The sequence below is a fragment of the Ziziphus jujuba genome, chromosome 7 (assembly GCF_031755915.1).
Source record: "Ziziphus jujuba cultivar Dongzao chromosome 7, ASM3175591v1".
Classification (NCBI taxonomy): Eukaryota; Viridiplantae; Streptophyta; class Magnoliopsida; order Rosales; family Rhamnaceae; genus Ziziphus; species Ziziphus jujuba.
In genome coordinates this window covers 13,645,022-13,669,528 of record NC_083385.1, presented here as the reverse complement: position 1 = coordinate 13,669,528, position 24,507 = coordinate 13,645,022, and the positions used below count along the sequence as shown (strand labels likewise).

Here is a 24,507-nt window from a genome sequence, read left to right as displayed (position 1 = left end):
GAAATTGGGTCCAATATCTTATTATTAAAGTTTTGAGAAAATGATGCTTATCCATATGACAATGAAAAAATAATTTGAGCCTAGTGAATATTGCAATTAGTATTCCTATGAATTTGTTAGGCATTCAAGTACATATAACAAAGATGTCCACCACATGGCACACTTCATTCTAATTGTCAGCCAGCCTTCATATATTATCTTTTATTTTATTTTATGTATTTTTCTAATTTATTTATTTATATTTTTTTCTCAGAAGGCAATCTTCAAATAAAATCAATCTATCATGCGCCGCATCCATTTGGTAACGTATTGAGTTTATCTTTACTGCTACACGTATGAGGACAGCATTAATTATTGTACTATATATACATGCGTATTGGAATTAACTGAGAATTAAACATTTTTTTTTAATCATTGATAATTGTTTTTTACCGGGAAAAAATATACGCAATGTAAATGAGTCAAACTCATATTGAATTTTGTTATTCATTAGTTGTTTTACACGCAAATTAATTGATCAAGAATCTTATTCCTATACTGTAACATGTCCAATAAATAAGTGTATTATTGTAACCTATCACCAAAAAAAAAAAAAAAAAATTAATAAAAGGAAAAACGTGCATTATTGTTACCAAAACCAGACTATTCTCTCCAAATATAAATCTGTACATATAGGAATGGATTTTTGACCGTATAATACAACCTCCATATGCTTGCTACTATCAAACAGATAGCATTAGATTTTATCGAATAATCAAATTATTTGTTTAAAACCATAATATTCTATGATTACATTTGCTTCGCGGCAAATTTCTTATTATATTGCCTATGGAGCTTCTTTTAGCCTATTAATAAAAGCAATTTCTTAGAAGATAACGTAAACAACATATGACATTCATAAAAGGGTTTTTGTTTTTTATTTTTTATTTTTTTTAACATGCACGACTAAGAGCAAACCTATTTTCCCATATCGTTTAAAAATTAATATTTTTCTCCGTTTAACGTTGGCATTATTTTATATTATATGAGGCTTTCGTGAATCACAACAATGCCCAAAAACAACAAAAATTGAACCATAATTGGTGGAATATATATATATATATATATATTTTTAACGTAATTTTATTTATTTTAAGATATAATAAACATGATTAAGTCATGAAACAATTCATGTAGATCTAAAACTATTTTTGTCACCGAAATTACTGGTCAGTGAAAGAGTCTTTTTCCAATATAACTTTGGCTTTATAAACACTTTTTTTTGATAAATTTTGGCTTTATAAACACTTGCCAGCATAATGGGACCGACACCTAAATAGTAAGAGCAGAAGCAGAATATACTTTGCTCTGCTCTGCAAAATCCTCTCTGCGCTCTCTGTTTATCTCTCTTTCTTCGTCGTCGTCATCATCATCATTCTCGTATTTCATAGATTACAAACAAACTTTTGCCACCATCTATCTAATCCAAAACCATGGAGTTTTTCGCTGAGTTTTTTCTCACCATTGCTTTTGCTGTTGGGCTCTTTTACGTCATCTTTAGGCTCGCGTCGGCGGTACCAACCAACGATGCCGAGGATGTTAACAGAAAAGTTGGTGTTTTTGAGTTCGAATCCGAAGTCGAATCGGGTTTTCGCGATTTGGTTAGTGAAAGGCGAGTTGGGTTTGTTGGGAAAATTGTGGAAGTTGATGAATTCAAAGGTGAATCAGAACCGGAAGAATTCACCGTTGAAGAAATTGCAGATGAAAGGAAAGAAATTGCAGATGAAATCTGTGGATATTCGGGATTGTATGAAGGTTCGAAGAGTGATCACGAGGATGAAGTTTCCCTAGAAGTTCCGGTTGGTTCTTTGACAGAGAAACTTACTGAAAAAGAAAGCCACTACTTTGTAAACAAGTCGGTTGATGAAAGTTCTGAGAGGGATAATTTGGAAGAGCATGAGGTGGATTTGATAAAGGATCAAGTGGGTAAGTGTGAAAGCAAAGATATTGAGGTTACAAAGTGCGGTGACGATAAAGAAGATCAAGTAGAAATCGATGGAGCTAAAAACAATCGAGAAGTTGATGATGTAAAAGTGGGGTTGCTTGATGATGAGGATGATTGGGAAGGGATAGAAAGAACTGAATTGGAGAGGCTTTTTGGTGCTGCGGTGGCGTTTGTTGGGTCTAAGAGTAATGCTGATAAAATTTCTGTTCTTAATAATGAACTAAAGATGAAGTTACATGGGCTTCATATGATTGCCACACAAGGGCCTTGCTTGGAGCCCCAACCAATGGCATTGAAAGTCTCTGCACGAGCAAAGTGGTAGTAGTTAACTTCTTCTTTTTGTTCTATAGTATGTATATATATATATATATGTATATATGTATGTATATATAATGATTGTTGGTATGGTAATTGATTTTGTTCTTCTGGTTATTGCTATGTATAAGGGTAGTTTCGTGTCCATTGATACCTTTGTTCCGTCTCTCAAAGTAGTCTTTTTGATGGGGATTAAACATTTATTATCTCCCATGGCAATCAAATGATTAGGTAAAATCTGGAATTCATAATCTTTTAGTACAGTAGGTTGTAACATTAATGGTAGCGATAAAGATTTTTTTTTTTTTTTTTTTCCCCTCTCTCCTTATTATGAGTCCAAAACAAACCGTTTTCAGTCTCTTATCTGCATCACTGAGGCGCAACCTATCTTAATATTCTTACTCTGTTGAGTTTCTATCAGTAATCTTCAAAACTTTGGTGTCATATTAGATGGAGACAGAGCAAGCAGGGACTTGGGATGGATAATTTTAAGCATGAGTGCTAAGGTCCAAGGATAAAGTATATAATAACACAGAATTCAATCTCAAAAGTATCAATGCAAGTGAAATAAACATAGTATTAGCTTGATTCTTTTTGTAATGAAAGAGTTGTGCTTGATTTAATTGATGGGAGAAACTTTTAAATTTTGAAAGGAATGCATGGCAAGAGCTTGGAGAAATGAGTCGAGAAACGGCTATGGAGCTCTACGTCTTACTTCTTTCAAGAAAGATTCCTGAGTGGACGCCAGAGCAAAATGAATTTGGTGTAAGCATTTCCTTTACAAGGCAATTGTGATCTTTCTATCTTCGTGCTTGGATATTTTGTTGATGTAGGAATTACATGGTAAGCAGGTTTTTCCGAAAGGTGAAGCATCAGGAAAGGTAGCTTCTTTTCTGAAGACTGTGATACAAAACCAACCAGAAATTGAAGTGGAAGGTATGTTAGTTTTAAATCTCTGTTGTTAGGACAGATGGTGCATGGTTTAGAAGATATGCAGCTTCTCACTTTGTTTACTTGCTTACTTCTTACGCATCCAATTTCTTTCTACTACTTTTGTAGAAAACTTGAAGAACTAAAGCCTTATTCTTAAAGGCATGCTGTGAACAAGAGTCAGAATTTGTTTGGTAAGTTTGGTAGTTGTTGTCCGGAGAATTTTGGGTACATTTTCTTTATGTTGAATCAATATAGAAAAAATTACTAGTAAAATCCATGTCATTGTTTTCAATACCTGCACTGCTTTCTTACTTACGCAGAATTAACATAAGGAAAAGTAATTAAACTGAAATTCGATTCACAAGATAAATTTAATGGTTGGCTCAAATGTTCATTGAATTTTGTCTATTTTTAGTGTATTATATTATCGAACGAGTTCTTAATAGATGTCCTAACCAAATAATATGCAAATATCAGTCAGACTCACTTTTGATTGTTATTTCCCATATAACAAAGCTTAAAATCCTGGTTTTTTTCTCTAACTTGTTTTTCTTTCCATTTCAGGACAAATGGAAAAGCTGCAGAGTTCCTGATTTGCCAAAGGACGAGCACTCTCAAGGCTTGTTGGCATTTAGCTCCATAAAAATAACCTAGCCAAGTGTTCATTGCATTAGTTGTGATCCCTCTTGTTCCGGTTTCTTAGAGTCACTGTAAATTAAATTTAGGATGCAATTGGTTCGTGTTTTAAATATACTTTATTTTATTGAAAATCAACATTGTATTATGAATCAACCCTCACCAGCCAAAAAAAAAAAAAAAAAAAGTATATATTATGATGATTCATAAAATTGGATTAAAATATATATATATATATATATAAATGTCTATCAGTCTATATAATTAGAATAGGTAGAGAACAAGAAATGTCGGTGTGTATATAATTATTTTCATATCTGTATCGCATTCAAGAATAAAAAATAAAAAATAAAAATATTGTTTTGGCTGGTAAGTCCGGGACATAAAGTCCCACCCACCGTTGAGTATTTTATTTTTTGCCTGTTTACTTTCCATACATTTACATATATATATATATATATATATATATAAATTCTATGACGAGGACGTTTCTATACATTTATATATATATATATATATATAAATTCTATGATGAGGACTGTCTGCATGAGAACTGCAGTATTAGTGATAGTTTTTCATAGTATTAACGATGATTTTTTAGAAAATCATCACTAATATTATAAAAAACTGTTACTAATACTATGATCCGTATAAAAATCGTCCACATCATAAATAGATTATATATATATATATATATATATATAGACAATGTAGTTCTGTTGTGAAGCTGGGTTGGTAATAAAATTTAGAAAGAGAATTTTTCTTCTCTTTCTTTTTAATTGAAAGAGACATATTTTCATATTAATTATTGTTTGTGAGCTAATTATTATTATTATTATTTATGACCCAACAAAATGAATTTTTTGTGACGATTAATTATTGTTTGTGAGCTAATAATAATAATTATTATTTATGACCCAACAAAATGAATTTTTTGTGACGATTTTCATTTTGTTAGACTGAAATGGAAAGGCAATAATGCTACGTGACATAATATGCCAATTTTTTATTAATTTCAGGTTTACTAACAAAAGTGCTACGTGACATAATATGACAAATATTTTTCATTTAAACGACAAATTAAAGATAATATGACATATATAGAATGAAGGAAAAAATATATATTATTATTTTATTTTATTTTATTTTTGCCTTTTGTTTTTTGAAGAATATTTTCCCTTTCTTAAGCGTTAAACCAAAACGTTGGGAGATCAAGAAACTCGTTTGATAAGGAAAAAAAAATAAAAAAACGGCGTCGTTGAGGAGCTTACCTCTTTGATACCTGAGCCTGCTTTGCAGTTGGCAGTTGCTTTTACGGTTTTGATTACGCTGGCCGGACCGAATTCCGTCGTCAATCCGCTCCACCACTCTGAGATCCGAAAGCCGAACCCGTTTTCTCATTGTTCTAGCAATCCTAGCATCAATGGCTGGTGATCTAGGGCTTTATCTGAGATCCAATCCTTATTAATTTTCTTCGAAATCCTTATTTTCAGACCAAAAGGAAGAAAAAATCAATGGCGGTGGTGATTGAGAGCTCCGTTTGGGAACCAAATCCATGGATATACGTATTTATAACAGTGGCGTGTCTCTTATCGATCATTGTATGCCCTTATGCCTCCAGCACAACCAAAACTCCCAATGTCTTCGACCATGGAATCTCATCCCCTTCCTTTCTTCGTTTCCAGAGGAACTTTCTTCTCATCTACTCTCTTGCTTCAGGTCTGTAAAATTTCCTCCTTTCTATTTGGTTGCCGAGAAAATGTAGGAAAAGTGAACGACCGAAACAGAATTTTCAGCTTGAGCATGTAAAGCCTTATTTATTTATTTATTTTTATGCATCTTTCAATTTTCTTACATTTTCTAAGCAACCATAGAGGAAAAAAAAGAAATGGTGAAGTTTCGGTAATTTGCCATGTGAATTCGGATAAGTGATGTATGAATATTTTCTGTCAGTCATGGGAGGACTGTGGTCGGTGTTCGGTGAGTTTGAGTTAGCATACTATGGTATAAGCAAAGAGCAGATGGTAGATTATCTTTGTGTTGGATATGCAGCTGCTCTATTCGCTGGTACTTTTTTAGGTCCACTTTCTGATTTTATGTAAGTTTTCTCATCTGCTTGCGTCTATTACTTTGATCAAGTTAATCTTGTTTATTTCATTTTTTAGTAGTCAATTATAGAATTAGAGACAAACTTAATTCATAAAATATGGATTTCTGAATTGTCGAAAATTGTAATTTTTATTTGCAATTCAGCATTATGTTGGGAAAGTGTAGGCTAAAGGTTTGAAAATCTGTTGATGATGCAAATATCGATTTTAGAAAAGAACAATATCTGTAATCTGTTATAGTAAATAGGTAGCCTTAGGGACGATGTGCATGAATTATGGGATTACATCTTAAATTCATTAAGATTTGGAAATTTACTGAATTTTATAATATGAAATTTTAAGGGAGAGTTTTGGTGTAATTGCACTCCATTTGTCTACCACAGCTAGCACAGCTGTGAACTTTTGGTCTGCTTATGTCAATCGACAGTTGTTTGTGTATATCTTATCTAACTTTAGAAGTCTCAGAAAGTTATTATAATTCAATGATTTAAAATGAGAAAAGAAACTATATGCTTAACATTTTTTTTCCCTTAGATTTAAGAAACTGTTTTACTTATGTGCTTCTGAGTCTGTAGTAATTTATGCTCTGATCTCATGCTTTTGCAATGAATGTTTTATCTACCATTTTATAATTTATGGAACAGATGTAGTGACCTAAAGAATTTTTTTTATTCTGTGTTTTGTAGAGGTCATAAGAAAGTTTGTTTGCTCTTTTGTATCCTACACCTCTTCATCGGCTTGTGGAAGAGATTTTTTGCACATCCGAGTATTATGGTGGCTAGTATCTGTTTATCTCTTTCAGCTTCCATATTTTCATCCAGTTTTGAGACATGGATGGTACTTCAACATGAAAAGGTTTGGATGGGATATAATTCTTCATTTCCAGTTTTCACCAGGCAGTGTATTAAGTCTGGGTAGCCTTCTTTATGTTTTTCAGAACCCTAATGGAGTAGTTAGTTCCACTTTCTTGTCTCAGATATAGACTGCATTTGCTATTTAATATGGTGTTTACATGTTTATCTATGCAGCAAGGGTACAGGCAAGATACTTTAAACGACACATTTTGGTTAATGATTTTCTTCGAGTCTTGCTCTCTAATTGGGGGCCAGATGCTTTCTAATTGGCTCATTGGCGATAATATGGAGAAAAACATTTTGTCTCCTTCCTCGGCAGCTGTCTTAATTGCAATAGTAGGCATCATTTTTGTTGGTAGAGGATGGATGGAAATCCCTCAAACAACAACTTTTAATGAGTATAAGATGTCTTGCTATGCATATATTTTTGGTGGTAAGATTCCCATGCTTTTTATTTAAATTTCGTCCCCTTTTTTTCTTTTCACATAAGCTAAATTGCTTGAATGCTATCTGTTTGATATTTAATTAATCATTAAGTAAGCTTGACTGATACTCTAGTTGCACAACTAATGTCTAAAGGTCCATAGAATGATAGAAGTTAAATGGGATACAGAATATTGAATAAAAATTTATTGTTGAGGACCTATGTTTTATTTGCTTTTATTTTGATATCCCTTGCCCTTTCGTTTACTGCTCCTGTCTGCTTGCTTGTTGTTAAATTCATCAATCCCTTTATGAAAACCATTCTTCATCATATTTGTATTGGTTTATATGGTTAAAATGCCATTGGCTTTGAAAGAGAAGATGGACACTTTTCAACATTTAGTATCTGTATTCAAGCTGTGCTTTTGCGTTTAACTGTGGTTTTGCATGTGTATCTTTGTGGTTGAGGGGATTGACAATAGATAAATGATATGCTATTTTATGATGACGAAGCCGATCTTTTTTCATTGTGCCTTCATAGTTAATGCTGTAAGTGGGTGTGAACTTTTTTGTAAAAAGACCTCAAATTTATCAACCTTGAAATGCTCATTGAAATATTATTGGTAAATTTTTTCTGGTGATTGGCAGATAAAAGGATATGGCTGTTAGCATGGGCACAAGCTTGTCTTCACTTCTCCATTGCTGTTTTCTGGATTCTTTGGGCCCCAACATTGGTGGTATGATATTGAGATTTCAAATCTAATTACTAATAGAGGATTAGGAGAACTTGTTTTAGAATTTGAAAGCCATAAATTTTATGATACAGAACATTTTTTCTTGGCCTTGTTTATAAATCCAACCAATGAAGCAATAGAGAGTTGGTCAAGTCCATCAGTTACATGTGGAAAGAGACTTTTATATTATTTTTTTTCATAAAATGTTGCATCCTGAAAGGTGGAGGTTACACCTTTTGGATTATTAGATATATGTAAATACTGAAGCTTCAAGTTCTGTTTTTGTATCTTACATATGAATGGTTTTAGGCTGATGGACGAGAAGTGCACCTAGGCTTGATATATCCGTGTTTGATGGGCTCCAGAATGCTAGGAAGCACGGTATTTCCATGGCTTATTGGCGGACTATCATCACTTAGAACGGAGGAGTGTTTAGCATATGCATTTATTGTACTGGGGCTTGTAATGTCAATTATAGCTTATGATTATCAGGTAATGTTGTCTGTGGTCTAAGTAAATAAAATTATCTGTTCTGCTTCAAGTCTTTCTGAAGCTTAAAACTTTTTGTTCATGATTAATTTACAGGAAATTGGATTTCTAGTTACACTATTTTGCTTGTACCATGCTTGCATTGGCCTGATTTTGCCATCACTTGCCAGATTGAGGACAATGTATGTTAGACTACCTTTCTTTTGCCTCAAGAAAAAAAGCTTCATTAATTCAATTTTACTTTGAAATTTCATTATAATATGGATTTTAATTTGATTTTCCTGTTTTCTGCTTGGTGTTCTCAGGTATGTGCCAAATGAGTTGCGTGGAGGGATTATCACCCTTTCTCAAGCTCCTGCAAATGCAGCTATGCTGCTTTTTCTGTTGCAAGTGCGTCTACTTTTTCTTACATTTTTCTTACTTGAACACAGAAGATCTAGAAATAAAACTCCCTCCACCCACTGGGGTGATAATGGCCATCATGAACAGAGAACTGCATGATTTAACAGCTAAAAGTTTTTTTTCTTTTTGAATTTTTTATTGATCTCACTAATAAAATTTCTTTATCCAAATTGATCTTAATTGAATACCCCAGGCTAATCCATAGCCAGTGAACATCTGATTGACCTACAAAAGTTGGAGCAAAGTTACTTGTTTTGAGCATTTATGTTTGTTTCTGTTGTTATGTGCTAGTAATATAGACTTTAATTGCTAGCATGTTATTGTTGCAGGGAGGGTATTATCGAAACATTGGGAATTCAACAATTATGGCAATAGCTGCTCTTGGGCTATTTTCAGCAGCCGGTGGCATGCATGTTTTAAAACGGTGGGGAAAGCAACCTTATCAAAACTGGCACAAGCTGTAATTGAATTCTGGACGTCTGTTAACAAATTTGATGCATGATTGATGGAAACGACAAGTTTTACAAAATCAAGTGCCCTTTTCCAACTGAGGGACATGAAAACAAAAACAAAAGAATAATTAAACAGATGAGGATGAACAAGCGGTGGCAATCAGATGCTGCTGCTAAAATAAATTTACTAGCAGCACGTGATCTTCAGTGCACCATGATTGGAAGAGCATCTATATCAGCACTTCATTTTCTTCGTTGTAAGCTCCCCAGCACACCCCAAAAGAAAAACGAGAGAGATCAGAGCGATAGTAACCTTTTTTTTTTGTTTTTTTTTTTTAATCTTTTATTTTTTGTATTGAATAGAGATGGAAAATCCAATGTTACAATAATTAAATAGCTCCAAGAGACAAAATGGGATGCCAAATGGTTATTTTAGATATATATTTATTGGCATTAATTATTCATCATGTATAAACTCTTTAATCGTCTTGTTCTTGATCTCTGATCCACTTTGTTGCCACCCATTTTTTCCCTTTGATTACAGGACAGCTCCCATGGATTGACGTCTGTAAAGGTGATCAACCAAACATCACAATTAGAAAAATTAAAAAGACATCAATGACAACTCACAGAATGATGGATGTAAAAAAAATCAAGTTGATGGAACTTTTAGTGAAAAGTTTGTGGGTCAGTAAGGTTCATTTTTCAATTTTTATCTTTTTTCTGTTCCTTTTTTATTCTTTTAAATTGTATATAGTTTGTTTATTATAATAGTTTGTCAACTTTAATTTGGTTAAAATTTGTTAGGTATATCAATTAACTACAAAAGTGAAGAGAAAAAAAAAAATTGTAAGTAATGTTTGATTTTCTATTTATGTTTTTTTTTTTCTTCCCCTTTTTACATTTATAATTAATGGAGATGTTAACTACCATCAACAAATATTAACAATTCATTTAAGTAAACAAACTACATATAATTTAAAAGAAAAAGAATAAAATCAAAAAACGAAAAATGAACATGTTTGATAACGAGGCTTAAATGTCGGTTATGTGTAAAATGGATTAGTTTTGTGCTAAGATTGACTGATGATTACACCAGCAAGGTTGACGAGAACAAAAATAACTGGCATGTAATTGAGCGCAGAAAATAGCTTCACTGTCCCGAGACAGGAGTGGTTTACTCCTAATTGCTAAGATAAACATGTATGTTCAAGAGAAATGAGACTAACCACATCAATTGTACCATTTGGCAGCAATGAATAAAACAGAAGTCCATCACCTTTGCGTGGCTTCACTTTCAAACCAGTGCATTCTTTGAAATCATAGCTCCCATCCATGTTAAAGCCATTCTGCAGATCAAAGAACAGGATTACTGCTACTACTTTTTCTAGAAAATGACAAACCCCTAAAGGAAAATTAGAATAGAAACAATAAAAGAAATTTAGATCTTGAAATTACCTCAAATGGGAACATGGTTTCTCCACCTTCTTGCACATCGGAAAGATACAATAAGAAAGAAGCAACCTGTATTAAGTCAAAACAAGACCAATATTTCAGCGATAAATGTTCCAATCCAGTTAACATACAACCTGTTACATCATGCTTTTCAATCTAAAATGAAGCAAATTCCATGCTGGAATATTGTTTTATTAATATGTTTAAATAGTTCTAAAATTTTGCAACTTAACTTTCACGGCAAGTATAAAATGTATTTGGTTCATATATGCAATTCTAGATATTGTAAGAATTGATAAAAGAGATCACTAAGTGGGAAAATAATATTTAGCAAGCAAATTCATTGCCACTGCACATATGTGAAGTGTGTGCCCTACTGCACAGGAGAGATCCACAAACTATAAAGTCCTTCATTAGTTTACAATTAATGACTAAAGAAAAACAACTATTGTATGCTTAAGATGTACCCTTTGGCTCTTTTGTGGACCATATTCAGCAGGATTGAAGGCGTCATAATGAGAATTATACCTCTGTCCAACCTCATAGCGCAAGACATTAAAAGCCTGAAACATGATGAATCTCAGACAAGTTTAGAATTTCCCTGAAATTAAAGGTTAACTAATTCAACAAACAACAAACACTTTATTAAATACAGTAGTTTGTACAAGCAAAAAAGAACATAAAGATTTTGGGAAATTTAAAGAAACCAAAATTAATCGAGAGATGACAAATATTTAGCAGAAAATGGGCAAAATTATGAATTATTCAATAAATATTACCTCCCCATGCATCCTGGGAAGCATTGTCACTCTTGCAATCTTTTCCTCAATCACATCCAAAATCCCAGTTTTGTCTTCAGAAGCACTAATAAACACACCAGAACTGTTTGACAAGATGGGGTCAGCTAAAAAGTAACATCCAACCATATGGGAAAAGCTTGGTTCAGCGCATCTATAACTATTATTATTGAAAAATAATTGCAGCTTATTCACATGGAGATATAATAACCATAAGATGCTTAGTTGTTTATCAACAATCGGTTTCAACCTTTTGTCTACACCCATATCATGTTGCATTCCTCAAAATGTGGATAACTATTAAGTTTAACCGATATGATGTAATTTACAATAAGGGATTGTTAAATCCAGTTCCAAAAACAATATAAAATTTCTCTTGAAGTTTCAGATTCCAATATCGGAGAAGAAGGAAGATATGAACCAACTATTGGGACATGGGGTAAAATTCAATACAGAAATTTGTATTGTTCGTGTCATCACAATTAAGCATATTCTTAATGTCAGAGGAACTGCATCCAAAATCAGTTCCTTATGGGAAAAAAAGGAAAAACCAACAATCCTTCAGGACAAAACCTAAAAATCAATTTTACTTACAGAGAACTTCAGTCTAACCAAAATCTAACGGACTGAGAATAAATGATAGGTAGCTTACCTTGTCCGAATTCCTTTAGTATTTTCGACTGTCTCTCCTTTTCGCAGAGCCAAAGTGGACGGTCTAAGCCTTGGCTCTGCGATACTGATTATGCTATCACATTGTTCTGCTGTTGCAAAATTAGGAAAATATAGCGCCCGAGGATTCCAGCTCAAAACCTACACCAACAGATAAAAGAAAACCAAAAGTTCAAGAATTTGGTTCACATTGACAAAAACTCAGAATCAACCATTTAATAACTTAATTTAACTCCATTTCTAATCACACAAATTCCCTTCAAACACAGATTAATACACAGTTCATTTGCCTAATTAGGCTATACCATTCTCTACAATACCTTAATAACAAAACATGATACTACTGGAAAGTCGCTTTAAAATCATAGAACATCACGTAATTGAGACAAAAAGAGAAATCACTGCTTAATTATGGGAAAAAAAAAAAAATGAAAACAACCTGAAAGGGAATAGTGGTTATAGAATCATCTCCAGTCTCTCCGTTCGGCAACAACTCGTACTCGTTCTCGTAGTTCGTCGACTCCAGCAATCTCGCTCTCCCTCTACCACCACCATACACATCCTGAAATGTGAAACAACAAGTATATATATATATATATATTCAATAAAAAAAATATATACATATTAAAAAAAGAAAAAGCTGAAGAAAAAGAATTTCCGACAACGAAAGTATGAGATATGGACCTGTACGACGAAAGTGGAGGCGAACAAACCAGCAAGGAAGAAGAAAGCGCAGAGAAGGAAGACGGAAGGTAACCCTAGCTTGGTCTTCAAGGTCCAATGGGGCTTCACGCTCTTGCCTCTCATGGCTTCCCGACCATAAACCGTCGAATACCACATGCCAGCTAATCCACCGTATTTATTGGAGAATTAGTACACCAGTAGTTGTAATTTTAATAGGGGTGGTGTAGCGGTTTTAGCAAAGGACAGAGGTGGGTGCCCAAAATGGTGGTGTTTCGCGGTCAATCAGTGGTCAACCAAGGTGGAGATTCGTTCCCTCTTATTATCATTGAGTGTCTGCACGGGCGGGAGTAAAAGCTTTTTTTGATCCGTTGGAAAAAAAAAAAAACAAAAAAAACAAAAAAGATTGAATTAATGATTTTGAGGATCTGATTATGAAAGTTGAGAGAATCCAATGGGCTGGGATTGGATGGGATAGGTATATTATTCTCTTTTTTTTTTTTTTTGGGGGAGCTGTTTCCTTTGTTTTTTATTTAAAGTGCGGTTTGGCGTAATTACCAAATTACCCTCCCTGCATTTGCCCCGTAGGACAAGTAGCCCACAGAAATCAATAATTATAATGATTGTTTCGTTTTTTTAACAGACCAAGCTGTGATTTTTTCTTGGCATCACTCTTCAATCTGTACGGTTCTGCCAGATGCAAAATTATGGGGGTCCATTGATTGATTCGTTGGCTTACGAATTTTCTTATTTCAGTCATAAATTGAAATAAATTTTTTAGTCTGTATGTACAAGCACGTTTCCATGAATATGTTAAAATAAATAATAAAAAACTATTTCCATGGAAAGAAAAAGGAATAAATAGGCAACATAATTTTCTTTTTGTTATTATTCTTTTTCTTTTCTTTCCTTTTTTTTTTTTTTTGGTAGATGTAGAATTATTATCAAATTTAGAATTGTATGTAGATTTATTATCAAATTTAGAATTGTTCTTTTTTTTTTTGGTAGATGTAGAATCCTATCATATTTATTAAATTTTAATATCTATGTTAATCTAATACTTAAACTAATAATTAGTACATACAGTTCATCCCATATCAACAAGGATTAATGGTTTTAATATTAATTTTTTTATTAATTTTTTCAATCACATTAACATTTACCTTTAAAAATCAATTAATAATCTTCAATAATATATTAAAATTCTATTTTTTCAAAATGTATCCTATAATAAAGATTTAGAGATGATAAATATATTTTTAAAGCCATAAATTTTTTTTTTAATTTAAGCTTTCGAATAATCCAAAAATTTAAGATAAGTTTGGAAGTGCCTTTTTATACATATTTATTATATATAGCACTTATTTGAATAGCACTTTTATAAATAAGTATTTTATAAAATAAATGGCAAAATATTTGATTATATGTAATAAAAAAATTTTAAACTTATATGTGATACTTTTATATTTTAATTAATGAACTGAATGCTACTTTTTTTTTTTTTTTTCATCGAAATCATTTCTTTGAAAGATCACCAACTTATTTATTTTGGTGCTTTTAAGAGAAGCACATAAAGTATTTATTTTTTTATACAAAAAGCACTTCTAATATTTTGCCAAACATATAACCAAGTGTGTGTGTGTGTTTTTCTTTTCTTTTTTTGTTATTTTTGTTTTGACATTTCACCAAAAGAAGTAATCTAATAAAGAAAAACTTTAGTTTTTTTTTATCTCTTGCAAAAAAAAAAAAAGAAAAAAAAAAGAGGCTTATTTCTTTTATTTTTTTTTTATCTATATCCATATATAACATTGCCCAGATATATTAAAAATTAAAATTTTATTTCTTTTCATTTTACATGCCTCTTACTCTTTCCGTTATATATGCTCCCAACCTTTTTCTACTCAACTTAGCAATATTTTTTTTCTTTTTTTTTTTAAAGAAGAAGACATGACTAATTCAACATACATTTCAAGAACAGAAGCGGACCCAAAAACGTTACTAGGGACTCCAGCTTAAAAATGCTTTTTTTTTTTTTTTTTTTTTTTGGGGGTAATTTAAACAATGCATTCGTTATTATAAAAAAGAAACAAAAAAAAAAATTAATAATAATAATAATAAATGCAGCGATCTATTCTATTTGTTTGATTAGAGTGTTTTTTTTTTTTTTTTTTTTTTTTTTTTTTGGGGGTAAATTTGTTCAATTGGAGTTGGACCTTACTTCGGCCCAGTGACAACGTGAGAACTACACGCAGCAATGGCGTGCAAGGGAACATCTGCCACGTTGCAAGACCAAAGCCTCCAAAAGCCCATTTTTCCAGCCACAAAAAAAATTTATATCTTAAAAACGGGTCACATTTGGATAATGCAGTTCATAATTAATCACTCATTTTTTTTCCAACTTGCCCCAAATTTTTTCCTTTCCTGTCTAGAAATAAATAAATAATGATTTTTGAAGCCACACTTTTCCTCCACGCAAAAAATGCATGGTCCCTGAAGAAAACACAGCCATTCCCCCCATTTATATACAGTGCTCAAAAACCTTTCATTCCCTCTGTTTTATTTGGGTTTCACCAGAGACTTCATCAGAGAGATTCAAAACTATCCCTCTGGTGCAAACCAACCTCAGAGCTCAAATTCTGAAAGATTAATAGATGCTTCGAGCAAATGTGTATTGCACTTTGATTTCTAGCCCCTGCAGACAAGCGAAGGCTAGCAGCAGTACTAGCTATGGGTCATGGGTCATCCAGTATCAAAGTAATCGCAGAACATCTCTAGGAATTTCTATCAAAGCCCTGAAAGATGAAACCGGAGGCGAGACGAGTGGCTTCCGTGGCCAGAGCTGGGATCCCGGGATGGAAATTGAGGTTCCTTTTGAGCAAAGACCGGTATGTTTATGTTTTATGTTTCGGTACATATATATATGTATAGAGAGAGAGAGAGAGAGAGAGAGAGAGAGAGAGAGAGAGAGAGAGAGAGAGAACAATTAAGCTTCTTAATTTGAGCAACTTAAAGAATTTTTACTTAAACAAGTATGAGGTTTTATATATATATATATAGGTGAATGAGTACTCATCTTTAAAAGATGGTACCTTATATTCATGGGGCGATCTGGGACCAGGACCCTTATTTCTTCGCCTTGGAGGTCTTTGGTTGGTAACTTTCACAGTTCTAGGGGTGCCAATTGCAGCTGCAAGCTTTAATCCTTCAAGGGTAAGACTCAAATATTCCATTTTGTGAAACATAAATCATGAAATATGGCATGAAGATTCTTGTGTAGGCTGATTTCTCTAGAACAATATATAATAAATAATATTGGGATAATTCATTTACCATTTTCTACTTGTCTGTTCCTACGCTGCAGGAACCTCTACGATTTGTGCTAGCTGCTGGAACAGGGACTCTTTTCCTCGTGTCATTGATTGTTTTACGAATTTATCTGGTACAAATCTTCCCTTCCTTTTCTTTTCCATCTTCATCTTCATCGCTGTTTGGATATGTATGAGTAGCTCAGCAGTGAACATGAAAAATAATTAAGCTAAAATAATGAGAATAGGATGAGAGCATTTTCTCCAAATAGATTATATATATACATATATATATTTTAATTTTTTTCAAAGGAAAATAATCTTCAGATAGACCCATTTGAACCACGTGTACTGCAGGGATGGAGCTATGTTGGTGATAGACTTCTATCAGCAGTTATACCTTATGAAGAAAGTGGATGGTATGATGGACAAATGTGGGTAAAACCACCAGAGGTTAGCATTCTGTCTATATAAATCCTTTGCTTTGTCTATGTATTTTCTTTCTTGGAGACCCCGGATTAAACTGCTCAAAACCGGATGAATTTACCTTCTATGAAATCTTCAACCTACAAAATCCCACTCGATTTTCAACTTTAAGGCAGGGGTTAAAGGGAATATAATTATCGGAGGAAAATAGTGCCATGTCTTCTTCCAATATGACAGTGGAGCTCTATGGGACTGTGACCTAATCACATAGAAGAATCGCTAATGACACTGCAAAATTCAAATCGCTAATGACAAGCATGCTCTAGATGATTAGTTGAGAAATAAACAAACTTATTTTGAATTGAAAACAAGATCGAAAGGATGTCTATCAGCAAACGCAGATTTATGCATATAAAAGTGTTCGTATTTTCACTGTTAAATAACAGCGTGAAAAATAAAATATACATTCACGAAGATGGACATGCTTTAATGAGTAGGAAGACAAATAAGAAAATATTTTATTTTGGTTTGATCTCCACTTCATAGTTCAGGTTGCATGAATAATCAAGTACCCAATTCTGCAATTCAAAGCTAATGCTTTATTTTCGTTTTTCCTTATAGGTCCTCGCCCGTGACAGACTATTGGGCTCTTACAAGGTACTAACAGATGAAAAGTTCTGCAAGCTTTACTTTTGGTTTGAATTTTTCTTTTTTCAAGTACAATATGAAATTCATATGAAAACTTGACATGGATATTATGCTTCAGGTTAAACCAGTGGTCAAACTGCTTAAACAGACACTCGTGGGAACGGGGGTGTTACTAGTGACAGCAGTTTTTCTATTTATATTTGCGACCCCAGTGGAGAATTTCTTTCATACTACTTTCACCACAGAAGAAAATCAGTCAAAAAATCCAGCTTCGACGGTCAGCTCAAAATTCAATATAAGGTATTAATAATAAACAAACAGATATTGCAAGTCTCCTACCTGGGTATCAATTTGTATGTATTCCTACTCTGACCTCTCAACATGTCTTGTTGAATTCTTAGGAAAGAAGAGTTGCTTAAATTGCCTTTAGAGGTGAAAACCGATGATGATCTTGCGGCAGCTGCTGCTGAAGCTGCTGATGGTAGACCAGTCTACTGCAGAGATAGGTTTTACCGTGCATTAGCGGGTGGGCAATACTGCAAATGGGATGATCTAACTAAGTAAAGGGACAAAAGGGAATTGTACCCAACTCCATTTTATACATGTGCTCTGTGATTTGTACTAAAAAAAAAAAGATGAAGGATTAGAAAGTTTGATCTCATTATTTCAAGGAAATTACAGTTTAGAGCATAAGAAACGTCAGCAAAGTACGAAAGAGATAGGAACGAAAATATAACAAATAGTGACATGCTTGATTTATAATATAGTCATACATTATACATTAAGGGGAAGAGAGAAAAACAGTAACCTTCAACATAAGCCTTGCAGCTATTATCATAAGAAATCATAAACATATATAACCTGCTAAGTCAGACCTAATACCGCAGAATTGAATCTTCATGAGTTTGCATGGAAGTTTAAATACTATAAATTTCTTCTCAATTAGCCACCACCTAGTAATTATTTTGAATAAATTACCCCAGAATAATTTTAAATTTACCAGTCCTTCCATCCCTGAAGCAATGCCTTAGCACCTTTCAGAATATGTTGCAATAGCAACTGGATATCCGAAATATCCAAAAAACAATCTTTACAAATCCTGGTAGTAGAATGATTTATGAACATCAGAAGCGGGATACAGAATCGCTGATCATCATCCTTTGATTTCTTACAACCTTTATCAGCTGATAACAATGCAAAACCAAAACCGATCCTCTAACTTTGGACATGAAGCATTACACCAAGGCAGATGGCTAATGAATATGGTGTAAGAAAGCCCCAAATAATATTTTGCCAAATAAGTTTCTAGCATCTGCTGGATACTCTAGTCAACTGTCCTTTGATGATATACCAAGAGTTATCTTTGTGATCTCTATAGATCACTTTGACCAAGATACAGAGGACAAGTGATTTTGCATGATTACTGCTCTTTTACTTTGCCTCCAATGGCATCGAGAAAATGAAAAATGGAGTGAAAAAACAGATTATTCCTCTGTACTCCAAAATAAGGCATTCTCAGTGCGGAGAGATGAAGCATTTGATGTGTCAAAGGGTACATGTGTCCCTTCTATACAAGTTTTTTACACCACCTGAGAATTCTAGATACTTGTTGTTCAACAACCACTCTGGCATACCATTTCCTTCTTTTTGCATCTTCAAGATCTAAAGTTCTATATGCAAGAGCAAGAACATACATTGCAGGATGGAGTCTTCTGCAGTTAACACGAATGAGATAGTAAGTTTCCAAAGGCATGCATCCAGAACACAAGAGATACTAAATTTATATATATATATATATATATATTGCATAATTTATACTATCTAAAAATGGTGCATGATATTTGGGGTCAGGAGATATTATAGTGTCAACATTGTTCTCCATGCAAGCAGAACTCATTCTCTAGTTGATTCCAGACCTTGTAAGAAAATCAGGTTTATGTTAGTTTATTAGAAAACCAAAAAAAAATAAAAAATTCTGAAATAATGGCGACTGATAAGTCATCAGTCTTTGAATGACAAAGCTGGTTTATTAGCAAACGGAAAAAAATAAATAAATAAATAAACAAATAAAAATAAAAATCAATTTTTAGGAAATAGTAAGAAATATGCTGATATTGGCATTGCTTCTCAAAATGATTTAAATGTAATCTAAAAAGTTATGTAAGGTCCTAAATTTTCATTAAACTACTTAGAACTTTTCTGGTTTGTAGCATATACTATAAGTTGATAATGGCAAAAGAATCAACAATTGATGCAAAACAAGTTTGTAACTAAATGTCTGTTCCATCTAATAAAGTGGTCAATCACTAAAGCAGAGACAAGAAATTAAAAAAGCTCAAGCAAATGGCATCTACTTACTTATCAAGTTGTTCATTTGTATCAAAGCCATCCCAATACCGCTGTGATAGGACTGTCCGGCCTTTCCTGTCTCTACCAAAAGTTTCAAGATACCAACCACCTATATCATGCATGCCACATCGAGGCTCAAATAGCCAAAATCTGTTTGCATAGGCAAGTTTAGAAAATTGTAAAGTTTCTTCTATACATATATAAGAAGAATATTTGAAGTATTACAAGTAGGAAATCAGGAGAGTTATTTAGCATGATAGGGGTCATGTGATATTTTTAAATGACATAATTGATGACTGCAAACAAGAATTAATCTCAACCAGAGAAAACTGATAGTTTTAGATGCCGGTTTTAACTTCTTGATAAACGAATTAAACATTAAAAAAGATCCAAACCATTTTTCAGCTTTATAATTATGACAATTACAAAAATAATCATTCACGGAACAAACAAGCATGCATGATAAATCCGTAGCATCCTCTTCTGTAGCAAAAAGAACCACAACTATGAAAGCTCATGTACTTGCATAATGAACAACAGATTATATCCTTTTACTGTCACCTATGCAAAGCAATCATAGAATGTTGCAGCTTACTTGCTTGGTGGTAACCGGGCTCTACTGCACCTGCACTCACAAACAGAGACTTCTTCTCCAAGTTCATACCAGTGCATGTGCTTCACCTGATAACAATTTTTGTAAGATATATCACTATATAATGATCACTCGAGTCACTTGTATATTGAATATTGAGACCACAATGACACATATAATTACAATGACACAAGTAGACAAAGATGACTAAGAATAGCTCAAGACTCAAAAGGAAACATAAACTCGACAACCCAGCCAAATATAAGTTGCATAAGGAATCAATTGCATTCGAATGCAAATAAATAAGTTCAAGTTGGAGGATAAGTTGTATCCCAACAATGATAAACACTTGAAAACATAGAAGAAAAAATGACCAGTTTTACAAACCATCAGAGTCCTATGCTTCATGATCAGATGGGTTTTGGTACCACTGCTATTGTAGACAAAGCAAGACCCTTCTTCTGGGCTAGTCCCCAGTCCAGATATAGTTCCCAAGGGAATTCTTAATCCAACTCCATCGCCTGAAAAGGAATTCTTTTGAAATCCTTCATTAATATGTGTGGGATATTGAGATGAGTTAAGAAATACATGAATCTTATCATGAGTGTCTTCATTCTGCATCCCATCACAGTAGCCTTTAGGAGGGACTCTCGTTGCCATAGCAACCACCCTTCCAGATACATGCAATTCTAAATCTCTATATGCATCAGATGCATGGTCTTTTAGGTTGCATGTATTCACCTGTGAATTCTTTACGTCATTCATACCCTCAGAGTTCATAAAAAAGCTCACATCCTTGACAGATTGACGGACACCCATATCGCCAGAACTGAAAGATTCTAACTTTTTGTTACTGTAAAATGACAGTTCTGGAACTTTGTTTACCAAGCAGACCATCCCAAAAAGATCACGCCCTGAAACCAAATGAAGCACCTCAGGAGTTTCATACACTGACCTCTCCTCAGCTTCGAAGCACTCGGGAAGAAAATCCATAGACTCTATTACAGGGCCATAGAATGCTGCATGTATGGCTGAATAAAAATCCCTTTCAAGTACATCAAAATATCCATTCCCAACAACCACTCTTTTCTCTGACAATATATCATTTATAGCTAATCTATACCACTTCAACCATTCAACAACTTCCATTTGCTTATACGTTGTAGCATGGGTTTTATAAGTGTATAATGCTGCGCCCTGACCAGATTGTTTTTGTATAACCTTTCTCTGAGATAGTAGATACCTGTCATAGTGGGTCCTCCTTTCAGAATCAGAAAGAATCTGCAATCCATTATTGATTATGCCGTTAAGTCACTATACCTGTATATTAAAGCATAGACAAAACTACAAATCACCATTACCCACTATACAGAATAGTAATTATGATATCCCAGAATAAAATTCAGTGTATTCCCAAATGAAATTTAAATAGTAACAACATAAATAATATAGAAAACACAACCAACTTTATGAACCTTAGTTAAATTCTGGACCAAAGCAATGTATGAAGAATGAACTAACAATTTCCAATCCAATCCACAACTGCTCATGAAAAACATATTGGATGTATAATTTATAGCTTAAACGCTAGTCTACGTTGCTAAATACCATCCCAAATACAATGAACAGAGAATATAATGGCCCATAAATCTCCAATGTGTCCAGAATATCAGTACGGTATAGATGAAAGAAATGCATCGAGAGCCCGCGGTGTCCTACTCTTTCCTTTGTGCCGGCAGAAACATATGGTTGGTTAGAGGTTAATCATGAATTGTCTTATACCAAACCTTTCAATTTGATAAATTTACTATCACCATCACCAATATAGTACAATTCCATTGACGTGCGCGTGTTAGAGAGATTCAAAAGATATATATGAACAAAAAAAAAAAAAAAAAAAAAGCCATGAAAGCACCTCATAGGCTGCAAGTATTTGCACAAATCTCTGAGAAGCATCGGAATCTCTCTTGGACTGTGCAACGTCAGGATGAGTTTGCTTGGCCAATTTGTGAAAAGAAGCTTTGATTTCGGCAAATGAGCTGGTCTCTGAAACTCCTAAGAGTTCGTATGCGTTTTGTTTGGAGAATTCGGACCCAACTGAGTCCGCACTGCTACTAAACCGCTGACCTCTGCAACTCGGATATAAGACCAAGAAATACGACGAAGTTTTGCTGGGATTTCCTTGAGTTATTACCAGAGGTATATCCCGGCGGCGATATATTCCGGCCATATTGGAATCACCGACGAGAGCAGCCATTTTATTTTATTTTATTTTTTTCCCTCTTTTTTGGTTCGTTTGATTTGGAAGGTTTGGAAACGGTGGCATTAGAATTTGGCCTGCTTTGGAATTTTTTTTTTTTTTTTTTTTTTGGGTGGGGGCCAAGGGATAGTGAAGAGGCCGGAGAGCAGGCATTGCTAAACTCACACCGATTTGCATGGAATTTGATAGGTGTCACTCTCGATGCCACGTATCCGGAATTTTGACAAGAAGTGAGGTGTCCACCTTATATTTTGTTTAATTTTTGAAATTAAACTAAGTATGTAAATTTGTATTAAAATATAAAGGAAAATATCTCAATTTACATGAGAATTTTTGCTGGAACTCGGTTATAGTGTTATACATGTAAAGATAATTTAACATAAGAATAATTCATGATGCCATTTTTTATTAATTTATATTTTGTTATACTTTGTTTCAATATATATATATATATATATATATTGCTACACTTATCACATCATAATTGTTTACTTATCTCCATTTACCTTTTTTAAAGATTTATCTCTATTTATGTTATAATAAATTTTTAACTACTAAAAATATTCACAAAAAAAAAAATCAACTATTAAAATAATAGATATCACTTTGCTATATCATTTTAGTAAGCTTTTGTTGGTAGTCTTTCACTGCTCATAATTGTTTTTTATTAGAACTGCTCATACATTATTTTTTGATTTGATTTGATTTTTAGTTTAAATTATCCATTGTGGATCAGTTAAATAGTTTCATTTTTTTCTGGATAAAAAATAGTTTTAAAATCGAACTTTTAAAATTAAATTGTTATATGTCCTAAAAAAAATTGCTATTCATTATAATAACTAATAATTTAAATGTAAAATTAATATATATATATATATATATATATTATTCAAACCAACTATTTTTTAGTCCAAATATTTATTTGGTTGGGTTGATTTAAAAAGCTTATTGTTTTATTTTATTTTATTTTTTCCTATCCTAATTCAATGCCCTCAAAAACCATGAAAATTGATTGGACCCGATTTGGAGGATGTCAGGCCCTTGTTGGACAACGTGGCTCTTTAAGCCCATTATACTTATGTTCGCGGGCTTCTTCATAATTTCATGGGAAATTTGGCCCAATGCTCTCAATAAGGATGAGCTTCACGATTTTTATCTTTTTATTTGTTATTTTTTTTTTCTATCTTTCAATATCTATTTTAACCTTAAATCAATAAAGAATGACTTAAATATCTTTTTATATTTTAAACAAACAAAGAACAAAAATCTATTTTTTAAAAAAAGAAAACAAAGTACATGAAGTAATTGTTTTTACAAGAATACATAAAAATACAAAAAAACAAAACTTGCTGTGGGGAAGCCAAAGGAAGCTTCATCTCAGCACAAAAAAAAAAAAAAATACAAAGAAAAAACAAAAAAACAAAACTTCATCTCATCTCAACACTCTCCGAGGTAATTTGTTTTAATATTTTTGTTTAATTGTTGCCGTGGACCGGTGTGGATTTGTTTTTGTGTGGATTTTTTGCCTTGCCGTGACCGGTATGGATTTGTTTTTGTGTTTATTTGTTACCTTGTCGTGGACCCGTGTGGGTTTTTTTTTTTCTTTTTGTGTTTATTTGTTGCCTTACCGTTAAATACTTACAAATTTAGTATAATGTGAGACATTGAAACTTATGGTTTGTGTTTAGAACCGGTTAAAAATGTGAAATTTTTGAAGATTTAGGTTTTTGTATGGAAGTGATTATAACCTAGATTTTAGGATAGATTGATATTGGGTATTAGTAGGAAATGAAGAGAGGAAAAAAATGGGACCGGTTTGGCCTTAAACGGTGGCCGGAGGTGGGAGAAACAACCGGGTCAAGAATCGAATCGGGACCGGTTTAGGCGGGTTCAGGTCAACCCAGACAAAGGTTGAAGATGGATCGAACGACATGTCCTCTGGGATGAACGACACCCAGACGACACGTCGTTTTTAATTTTTTTAATTTTTTTTTA

General features: G+C 33.1%; 5 protein-coding genes across 7 annotated transcripts; 3 read left to right on the top strand and 2 right to left on the bottom strand.

Annotated features, from left to right (window-relative positions):
• The first annotated feature begins 1,281 nt into the window (after positions 1 to 1,281).
• LOC107424938 (acyl-CoA-binding domain-containing protein 3) lies at positions 1,282 to 4,002 on the top strand. Its single transcript, XM_016034838.3, has 5 exons — positions 1,282 to 2,302; positions 2,953 to 3,064; positions 3,151 to 3,235; positions 3,359 to 3,423; positions 3,797 to 4,002. The coding sequence occupies exons 1-4, from the start codon at positions 1,473 to 1,475 to the stop codon at positions 3,373 to 3,375; spliced, it is 1,044 nt and encodes a 347-aa protein (XP_015890324.2). The 5' UTR covers positions 1,282 to 1,472; the 3' UTR covers positions 3,376 to 3,423; positions 3,797 to 4,002.
• Positions 4,003 to 5,034: 1,032 nt separating this feature from the next.
• On the top strand, positions 5,035 to 9,792 carry LOC107424958 (uncharacterized). The gene is made up of 9 exons (XM_016034868.4): positions 5,035 to 5,587; positions 5,822 to 5,966; positions 6,663 to 6,831; positions 7,005 to 7,263; positions 7,902 to 7,990; positions 8,297 to 8,479; positions 8,573 to 8,658; positions 8,782 to 8,866; positions 9,208 to 9,792. The coding sequence occupies exons 1-9, from the start codon at positions 5,383 to 5,385 to the stop codon at positions 9,340 to 9,342; spliced, it is 1,356 nt and encodes a 451-aa protein (XP_015890354.2). The 5' UTR covers positions 5,035 to 5,382; the 3' UTR covers positions 9,343 to 9,792.
• Positions 9,645 to 13,389, bottom strand: LOC107424959 (probable prolyl 4-hydroxylase 9). Its single transcript, XM_016034869.4, has 8 exons — positions 12,936 to 13,389; positions 12,691 to 12,813; positions 12,235 to 12,392; positions 11,565 to 11,667; positions 11,253 to 11,348; positions 10,789 to 10,854; positions 10,560 to 10,679; positions 9,645 to 9,896 (listed from the first exon to the last, which is right to left on the bottom strand). Exons 1-8 carry the CDS (start codon positions 13,089 to 13,091, stop codon positions 9,810 to 9,812), a joined length of 909 nt encoding a protein of 302 aa, XP_015890355.1. The 5' UTR covers positions 13,092 to 13,389; the 3' UTR covers positions 9,645 to 9,809.
• Positions 13,390 to 15,333: 1,944 nt separating this feature from the next.
• Positions 15,334 to 17,975, top strand: LOC107434656 (protein CONSERVED IN THE GREEN LINEAGE AND DIATOMS 27, chloroplastic). Its single transcript, XM_016046141.4, has 7 exons — positions 15,334 to 15,817; positions 15,990 to 16,142; positions 16,294 to 16,371; positions 16,595 to 16,690; positions 17,285 to 17,320; positions 17,430 to 17,611; positions 17,713 to 17,975. Exons 1-7 carry the CDS (start codon positions 15,584 to 15,586, stop codon positions 17,873 to 17,875), a joined length of 942 nt encoding a protein of 313 aa, XP_015901627.2. The 5' UTR covers positions 15,334 to 15,583; the 3' UTR covers positions 17,876 to 17,975.
• Positions 17,976 to 18,042: 67 nt separating this feature from the next.
• Positions 18,043 to 22,611, bottom strand: LOC107434673 (uncharacterized). 3 transcript variants are annotated; one of them, XM_016046160.4, is made up of 5 exons: positions 22,168 to 22,611; positions 20,640 to 21,533; positions 20,256 to 20,341; positions 19,670 to 19,810; positions 18,043 to 19,020 (listed from the first exon to the last, which is right to left on the bottom strand). In XM_016046160.4, the coding sequence occupies exons 1-5, from the start codon at positions 22,507 to 22,509 to the stop codon at positions 18,879 to 18,881; spliced, it is 1,605 nt and encodes a 534-aa protein (XP_015901646.3). In that variant the 5' UTR covers positions 22,510 to 22,611; the 3' UTR covers positions 18,043 to 18,878. The 3 variants fall into 3 exon arrangements, with proteins under 3 accessions (XP_015901646.3, XP_015901645.3, XP_048322347.2); XM_016046159.4 differs by having other exon boundaries at positions 18,043 to 19,023; positions 22,168 to 22,609; XM_048466390.2 differs by lacking the exon at positions 18,043 to 19,020 and adding an exon at positions 19,030 to 19,227 and having other exon boundaries at positions 22,168 to 22,610.
• Between the last annotated feature and the right edge of the window lie 1,896 nt (positions 22,612 to 24,507).